General features: G+C 44.4%; 1 protein-coding gene across 1 annotated transcript in view; it reads left to right on the top strand.

Annotated features, from left to right (window-relative positions):
• The first annotated feature begins 4,671 nt into the window (after window positions 1-4,671).
• LOC122520089 overlaps window positions 4,672-8,795 on the top strand; it is a 43,873-nt gene continuing 39,749 nt past the window's right edge. Inside the window, exon 1 of the mRNA XM_043640033.1 lies at window positions 4,672-7,196. Coding sequence (XP_043495968.1) covers window positions 6,185-7,196 — 1,012 coding nt within the window. The 5' untranslated portion in view covers window positions 4,672-6,184. The remainder of the gene's footprint in view (window positions 7,197-8,795) is intronic.

Below are 8,795 nucleotides of genomic sequence, written 5' to 3'. Positions count from 1 at the left end.
CAGGAAATTAATAACATGTAATCATCCTCTAAGATGTCCACTCTCTTCTCCGTTTCTCTATTTGTTTTTATTTCAACAGCTATTATTAACATTGGGAGATAGATTTTGTAGAAAATCTTGGTCGTCAAATACTCAGGACATTGGTACATTAATTTTCTCAAATAAAAAACAAATACAAAAATGTTTAGAACTGCGGTAGTGTTCTATACACTGTGCTCGGTACTTCTATACTTAAATATCTATGTAGATTTCATTTGATTTGTTCGTATATGCAGTACGTTCCATTCCTCGGGTTACATTGTTCTAACTAGGCGCCGTGTTGATCGTCAGTCTCATCGTGACTCCACATTAGCCACTGTCCGTTTCGTCCGGCAGCGGGTGCCATCGGCGCGATATGTCAAGAATGGCGCCATGCTCCGAACGTTCGTTCGGCTCCGTGGCATCGGGAACGCGCCAGTAATTTTCGCGTTTCGAAATAGAACGAAATAAAAGTAGTACGTAGTACGGGGCTCTTTCGGGCACGCACACACTATGCACTCGAAATCGTTTCTAAAGATGGCGCCGATGATGAGGACACGTCGCGAATCCTCCTTGACGTTTGCCTCTTCTAGTTAATCGCATCTTTCCACTGTTTGATTTTAACTTCTCTCTTTGTTTGTTGATTTTGGAATTTCTTATGGTATAATATTTTGGTATAAGGAAAAAGGGCATGTGAGAAAGGGATAGGAATACAGAGGGTTTTAATTCGAATGAAAAGGTACCACAACTATACTTCGACGACCTTGGAGAATTTTACCGAGCTTCATGGTGTCGTCTAGACCTCTATAGGAGATGTAACATATATATATATGTTATATGTGTGTGTGTATGTCTATATATATATAAATATATATAATATATACATATTATATCGGTAAGAGTGGAAAGAAGAAAGAGCGAGGGACAGTTTGCGGAGGCCAGGCGCCTGATTACTAGCCAGCTCCGGACGCCAGACGTACATAACTAAATAACTTCCTAAATTCTATATCATTTAAGAACGGGCCTTCGAACGGACGAAATAACGCGTCTAGACGACGCTCAGGAGTCGGGAGGGTTGGGATAAGGGTGGGGAGAACGAGTTCCGATGCGAGTAGGCGTGCACTTACCCTTCTTCCTTTCTCTCTTTCTCTCTTTATCTTTTTTCTTTTGTTTTTCAATATAACGCACCGTTTCTTTGAGCGATATATTTTGAACAATGCGAAATTTGCGAAAACCACAAAAAATTTCGTTAAGGAATTTTTTAATCGATTATTGCAAATTCGAGATGGAACAGTGAGAGCACAGCTATAAATTTGCCTTTTGGAATACCATTGAGGAAAGTCCCGTCGGCTTATTACAATATTACGTCCGCAAAATCGCGAAACGAGTTTCTAAAATTAGACAATTTATGAGCGACGATCGCACGACAGTGTGCAGTGGTATTCCACTCGGGATCCTTTTTTAGCGTTTCTCCTAATTTCTGACCGGTCTGGCGCATACCTGGTCTCCCAAAGGCGGGTTTCGGATTAAAGAGCGTATCGGTATTTTTTTCGGGGATATCGAATGGGGTTTATCTTAAAAGTCGGCACCGGGATTTTGCACGCCTTCCTATCGAAATCTAAAAGCGTGATTATCCTCTTACACGTTCTCCTACTCTAATTTTATATCTGTTTGATTTACATTATATACGCAATACATAGATCATTGATTTACTGATCAAAATCTTTTTTCTTTATTTGTTTTTTTCAGATCGGACAATGATACAAGTACATATACGCGTTACTGAAGATAACAACGTACACCTGTCAGATATATCACCTGTAAGTACAAATATCTTATAAGGAATATATTATATATATTTTTGCATGAATTTCACTCGGACTTCTCCTCGGCTCTGAATGAAACATTTGGTAGTCGGTTCGGGCATAATAATGAACCGGTTTATTACTATTCTCCGTGAATGAAACATAAATATATATATTTATATGTATATGTATGTGTAAGCAAGCAAATGGGAAGAATCTCGTGCGTTGGCTCGACGAAACTTTCCCTCGATGACCACGCCAATGTTCGCGGACGAGTACGAAGAGAAGACCGAGTTACAAGTTCACATCTAAGAAAATGGCGCTAGCAAAGGACCGAAAGTTTAGTCGAGGAATTTAAGTTAAAGGTTGAAAGGGTTAAAAGGTTACACAGCAAAAGGACTATTGAAAGGATCAATTTATAGGCGGCATTAGACTTTGTTGAGACCAAATCCTATTTCTTTATTCGTCAAAAGTGCGATCCTCGGCTTAGAAGAGCCGTCTTCTTTAGCTGAAAGACATCGTGACCGAAATTCGCCCCGGAATGTCGACCCCCAGGGTGAAACCACTTCATAATGATCGTTTCTGGCGCCACGCGGAGGCGCTAGCGTCTGCTTGGCTCAGCCGATAGAGGAACCAAGAACGAGCCGACTGACCGAGCCACCCGTCTCTCTTCGGACGAGTCCATCTTGCATTTCTACCTTCCCCTCTTTCTCTTTCCACCCTTCGCCACTTCTTTTCCACTTTAGATCTTCGTAAAAGAAAGGCCGGCGACCGAAGTCGTCGCTTTCCCTTCCTTCTGATTCATCCTGTCGCATTAGTTCCAGACCTATTAGTCTTGTATTTTTCTAAGAATCTTTCCAAATTTGTCTACGTATTTTAGAAATGACAAAATATCATCCTAAACATATCATTAAGGTATTTATTATAGATTACGAGTAAGATAGATCATTAGTAGCAACAAAATTGAGCAATTATTCTCAATAATGTAGATACAACGAGACAATTTATCGGTATTGTTGCGAGTATTAATTGGAGAAAGTCTGAAATCATCGGATAAGACAAAAGCGAAGAAAAGTCATTAGTTTAGAGGAACGTAATGAAAAAAATCTGGCGATATATCTCGTAGCGCGTTAGGATCGACGGCGCCGGTAGTGGAGTGGGTGGGGGGGGTGTCTCTCGATGGTGGCGCCTCGAGCGGCGAGCGCCGGAAGCCGTGTCGGCGGCGACGGCGGCCATGTTTAACAATCTTCCTTGTGTGTTTAGTATGCCGCGGTCGGTGTATCGGCGCGCCGTGACGAAACACACGGAACGAGACGTTGAGCAGCAACGAAGTTGTGGTGGTGGGGCGACGGCGGAGAAGAAAAAGGAGCAAAAGAAGGGAGAAGTATCGAGAGGAGTGGGGGGTTTTAGTGGATAAGGTGGTGGGGACCCTCGTTGGAAATCGGTGCGGCTCGAGACGGGAACCTCGTGCGTGAAACGGACAGTCGCGTCGTCGAACTGAACCGAGTCGAATCGAATCGAATCGAATCGTAGTCGAACGACGAACGCCGGGGACTACTTGCGCTTCGTATTGCTTATGTCTTCTTATTCGAGGAAGAATAAGAAGAAGAAGACTTAAGCTTTTGTGAACTGTTCGTTATAATAATTATCATCATCATCATCATTGAGAGTTTCAATCGAATAGAATATCGAAAGTGACAAAGTGCGCGAGGTCTAATAAGGAGAGGAAAATCAAAGAGGAACAGACGAGAATATCGCGTAACTGTTTCGAAAGAAGCAGAGCAAAGGCAGGAGGCAGAGTAAGGAGACGACAAGTAAAGTAGAAGTAGAAGAGGAAATAGTAAGCGCACGCGTTACGAATCAAAATCTCGCGTGTCCTCGTATTCTCATTTATATATTTCTCATCTCGTTGGCAAAGAGAGAAAGAGAGAGAAATTGAGGATTCTCCTTCTTCTCCCCTTCCGTGTTTGAGTGCGCCTCTCTCGGTCGTTCTCGGTGGATCGCGGTAGCAATTCGAAGAATGTGACAGTGCGCGTCCTCGCGGTCGGCTCGCGCAAACGAATCGCCCACCGGCGATGGATGATGAGCGAAAAACACTGCCTGTTGCTGTTGTTCTTTTACTTGTTCTTCGTATCGCAGTGTGAGAACGTTGATAAGGAGGAATAAGAAGAAGAAGGAAGAAAGAAGAAGAAAAAGAGATAGAAGGGAAGGGAGATAGAAAAGGAGAGAAATCGAAAGTTAAACGACAATATCGGTAGAAGTAGAGAGAGAGAGAGAAAGAGAGAGAAAGATAGACGATGCGAGCGGAAAATGTCAGACGGTGATACGCGAGCACGGATGACGGGGAGCGATCGACGCGACGATCTCGAGTCGGAGGTTGTTGCAGTGTCGTCGCTGTCCTCCTTCACGTCGTTGCTGTCATTTTTCTTTTTATTGTCGTTGTCAACTTCGTGGTCGTGGTCGTGGTCGTGGTTATCGTTGTTGACATCGTTGACGTCGTCGTCGTCGTCGTCGCCGTCATCATCGACGTCGTCGTCGTCGTCGTCGTCGTCGTCGTCGTCGTCATCGTGGTGGTGTTCGTCATCGAACGGCGCCGGCTTGCCGGCAGGGACAACGGCGCACGCGGTTCGAGAGCATCAGCACCAGAACCAGTACCAGTACCAGCATCAACACCAGCAACAGCAGCAACCTTCGAGAGTAAGGGAAAGTGTCGTTTTGTGTTCGTCGTTAGTTATAACGAACGATAATATCTCGTTGTTGAAGTTGTGAGAAGTTTTTTTTCATCGGTTTAAAGAAAAAGAAAGAAAAAGAAAAAGAGAAAGAGAGAGAGAGGAAAAGAGAAGTAGATAAAAAGGTTAGAGAAAAGAAGAAGAGAAATAAAGGAAAAAGAAATTAAAATAGTGGCGTGTATGTGTGTGCGTGTTGTTGTAAATACGTTCGTGTCGAACGACCTGTGCAACAATTTGAATTTCGCGCGGTTCTTATACGCGCGTGTCACGTGCAATAGTTGACCCTTCCTAGGAATTTCTTTTTATTTTTTCTTCTTTTCACGTTTTGTTCTCTTGTTGGTTATTTTAGTTTTTGTTTCTTTTTTTCTCGTGAACTCTGTGTTTTTAGTACTTAACTCGTTACTTCGAGTGAAAATAATAATAACAACAACGACGAAAACAACAACAACAACAACAACACCAACAACAACAACAACACCAACAATAACAACAAAAACAACAACGAGGGGGTAGTCGCTCGTTGAACGTTCGATGCTGACGAATCGCGTTCTGACGAAGAGAAGAAGAAGAAAAAGAAGAAGAAGAGGAGCTGGGGGAGGAATAGGAGAAGAAATAGAAGAAGAAGAAGAGGAGCGTTTTCTTTCTCCCCTCTACCATACCCGACACTCGCGTCGCGACGATAATAAACGTCGGGAAAGAGATAAAGTTTTAAGGAGGGAAAGAGAAAGAGAATCTAGAGTGCGCCAGCGCATCCACCCTCTTTCTCTCGCCTTCTTCTTCGCCAACCACGTCGACGTGTAGGTAAATGAGAGTTCAAGGTCAGCCGAGCGGTACTCGACCTAACCTCCTTCGTCTTAGTCGTGTCGTCGTGCGAAATCGGGAACCACGAGGAGGAACGTTGGTAGTTTTACCCCCACCTCCTCCCCCTTTCTAAGAGTTCTGAGGAGAAATAAGATAGAAGAGGGAATACACTTTTCTCGAGACACGCGTAGTAGTTGTTCGAAAATCTCCTCCGAGCTTCGTTTAAACGAAGTTAGTAGGGAGAAGTAGGGCTGACAGACACAGAAAGAGAAAGAGAGAAAGAGCGAGAGCGAGAGAGAGAGAGAGAGAGAGACTGTCACGCTATTTCGGGAACGCACGATCTAAAGTGCGCCGAGATATACGCTGAACGTAAATAAATATACGTGCCCGTCGAGCTCTTCCACCGGCTCGCGTTCTCTTCTTCCCTTCGTGAAAGAGAAAGAGAGACAGAGAATCCTCGCCGGCGGTCGCGCATGCTACCCTCCAAAAACGAAAGTGCGTGAGAGAGAGAGTGAGAGAGAAAGAGAGAGAGACATTTTCTTCTCTTCTGCATTTCTTGTATTTTCTTTCGTTTCGTTTATCCCCTTATTTTTCTGGAGGAGGAATCTGGAAGTTCTCAGAAAAGTAAAAGGAAGTAAGTAAGAGAAGAAGAGAGTAATAGTGTGGTAGTAGTGGTAGTGTGGTAGTGTAGTAGTAGTGGTAGTGTCGGAGGAGCAGGTTGGATGCCGAGGAAAAAAAGTAAATCGAGAGGAACGACTTTGAGAGGTGTTTTAAAAGCGGTTACGTTGTTAAGTACTGGCAACCAAATGCGCGTACCGCAAATCCTGTTTCATGTTCATGTTCTGGAGCAAACGGACGGTGCTCACTAGACGTCTCCTAAAGGCGAAGGTCCGTGGGGAGCATGAAACCGAGTGTGAAGCTCAAGAGGATTCGTCACGTATTCATCGCACAATCGACACGACCGGCGCCGGAAACGACACGAGCGGCAACGTGACGACCACGGCACCGGCGGGCCAAACGAGCAGCACCAGAGGAGGAGCGTCGTCGTCGTCGTCGTCGTCGTCGTTCGGCGGAAAAGGACAACGGGGAGGAGGAGGAGGAGGAGGAGGAGGATCAGGAGCTGCTCGAACGTCGTCGAGCAGCAGCACGTCGAGTAGACTGCATCAAGGTTGCTGCGGTGGGGATCAGAGTTACGACGATGACGAGTATCCGAGTCGATTGCTGAGGTGCAAGGAGCTCCTCAAGACGCTCAAGGAGAATCAACTGGAGATGTTATTGACCGCTGTCGAAAGTTGCGGCGCCGATCTCGGCTCGTGCATCCTAGTGCCGAGACAGCAACGGCCTTTCCGTAGTAGCAGCGATTCCGACAGCGAGATCGACGATCAACAACGTCAATCGGATAATCAGCAACTGGACCAGCAATACCACAGACCACCGCCGCCCCACCACAGGCACCAAAATCATTTGCATCATCATCATCATCACAATCATCATCATAATAATTTGCGATATCACCGAAGACGTCGTCGTTCTCCTGAAAACGGCGAGTATCTCCAGGTGCAACAGCAGCAGCAACAACAACAACAACACAGTAGTAATAGCAATTCACCGGAGGAACAATCCTCTTCGAGAAAAAGATACTCGGCCAACAACAACAGGGTACCGGTCAGAGGTTCGCTCGAGAACACATCGATGGATCCACTCGTGCTCTGCTGCCAAATCTGGCGATGGCCGGATCTCGTGCCCTCGGAAGAACTCAAGAGGCTTCCTATCTGCCATTCGGCTAAGGATCCTGTCTACGTCTGTTGCAATCCCTACCATTGGAGTCGGCTCTGCAAACCCGGTAAGTTCATTCTACATTTTTTAGAATTCGAAAGACAAACTTTTTCATATCGCATGGTTCCAATCGTTTAATCGAAATTCAACAAATTCCCGCTACGAAAGTAGATCGACTTGCGTGTCTCATTTTACTCTTTTACCCTTTCTTTCTCTCTCATTTCGTTTCGTTTCGCTTTTTCTCGCGTATGCGCCAGCGTGTTTACGTAACTCTGTCAGAGCAGCAGCAGCAGCAGCAGCAACAGCAGCAGCAACAGCACATTGAATGCTGCTGTTGCGCGCACGTGTTCCTCGTCTTTATTGTGACAGGCTCTTTCTTTCGCGATTCGATCGTCAAACAAACACCATTTTTTCTCTTCCCCCTCTCTCTCTCTTTCTCTCGTACAAACACACGTAATAAACACACGTCGATAAAGTAGGTGGTAGCGATAGTTGATGATGCCACGATACGCTTAGAAAAGAAGAAGAAGAAGAAGAAGGACAAAAAATCGTATCCGCAATCGAGTCGCGCTCTTTTAAAATACGTTAAAAGCTTTCGTAATTACCTTTTAATCGTATCTCGTTAAAGAAAAAGACAAGAAAATTAAGAAAGAAAGAAAGAAAGAAAGAAAGCAAGAAAGAAAGAGATGATATTCCAATGGCCAATGATTTTATGCACGGTTCGCGGAACGCGTTTTATTCGAGTTGCGTCGCGGTTTACCGTATATCTGTCCTCGTTAAGGAGTTTAATCGTGTCGGCATCGGGATCGATCTGTTAAACGCATGTTAAAATATTTATCGACCGAAGAAAATCGCGTTCAGTTTAGTCCCCGTGCCATGTGTATGCGTGCATACGTGGATACGTGCATCGTCGTTCGTGTTTTCTTACGTTTACGTTTGCTGTGGTATAATATGGAAAGAGGAGGAAGTCTGTCTCTTTTACACGTTGCTCGTAAACCATTTGCGATAATTTAGGTGAAGAACTTACGCTTCTTCGATATCTTTCTCTCTCTCTCTCTCTCTTTTTCTTTCTCTTACTTTTTTCTTTTTTTTCCCCTCTCGAGAATGATTTAACGACGTCGAATAAAGACGGGACATCAAAACGACAGTAAACCACTACCGGCTGGCTACCCGGCAGGAACGGTATTCGTCACCTATCCGTATACCAGGGATCCGATGTAAAACTTTGATTTATTGCTTTACCTCCGAGGATTACCTACTGTTTGCTCGAACATAATCTTCCACGCGTAATACCCGATACCTACCAGACGCCATTATCGTTAAATTCGATTTCAGAAAGTTACTCGGAGAACTATCTTTCTCTCTTTCGCATAAGAATTCACATTGCGTCATCGTTACGCTCAGGTATTTTCTACCACATCGAAACTAATGATTCCAGATCGTTGAAAAAAATATGTCGCACAACGATACGACGAACGATTTCATTGGGAATCGAAGGAATCGTAGAGAGAGAGAGAGAGAGAGAGAGAGAGAAAGAACGATTCTACCGAACCTAGTCCACTTGTTCTTGTGTTGTTATCTTTTATTTATTATATTTTTTGTCCTGTTTTTTTTTTTTTGTTTATGTCCGTTCGTTCGTTATCGTCGTCAAGTTTTATCGAAATAA

This window comes from Polistes fuscatus, unplaced genomic scaffold, assembly GCF_010416935.1.
Source record: "Polistes fuscatus isolate 324 unplaced genomic scaffold, CU_Pfus_HIC Scaffold3, whole genome shotgun sequence".
Classification (NCBI taxonomy): Eukaryota; Metazoa; Arthropoda; class Insecta; order Hymenoptera; family Vespidae; genus Polistes; species Polistes fuscatus.
This window is presented reverse-complemented; position numbering and strand designations above follow the sequence as displayed.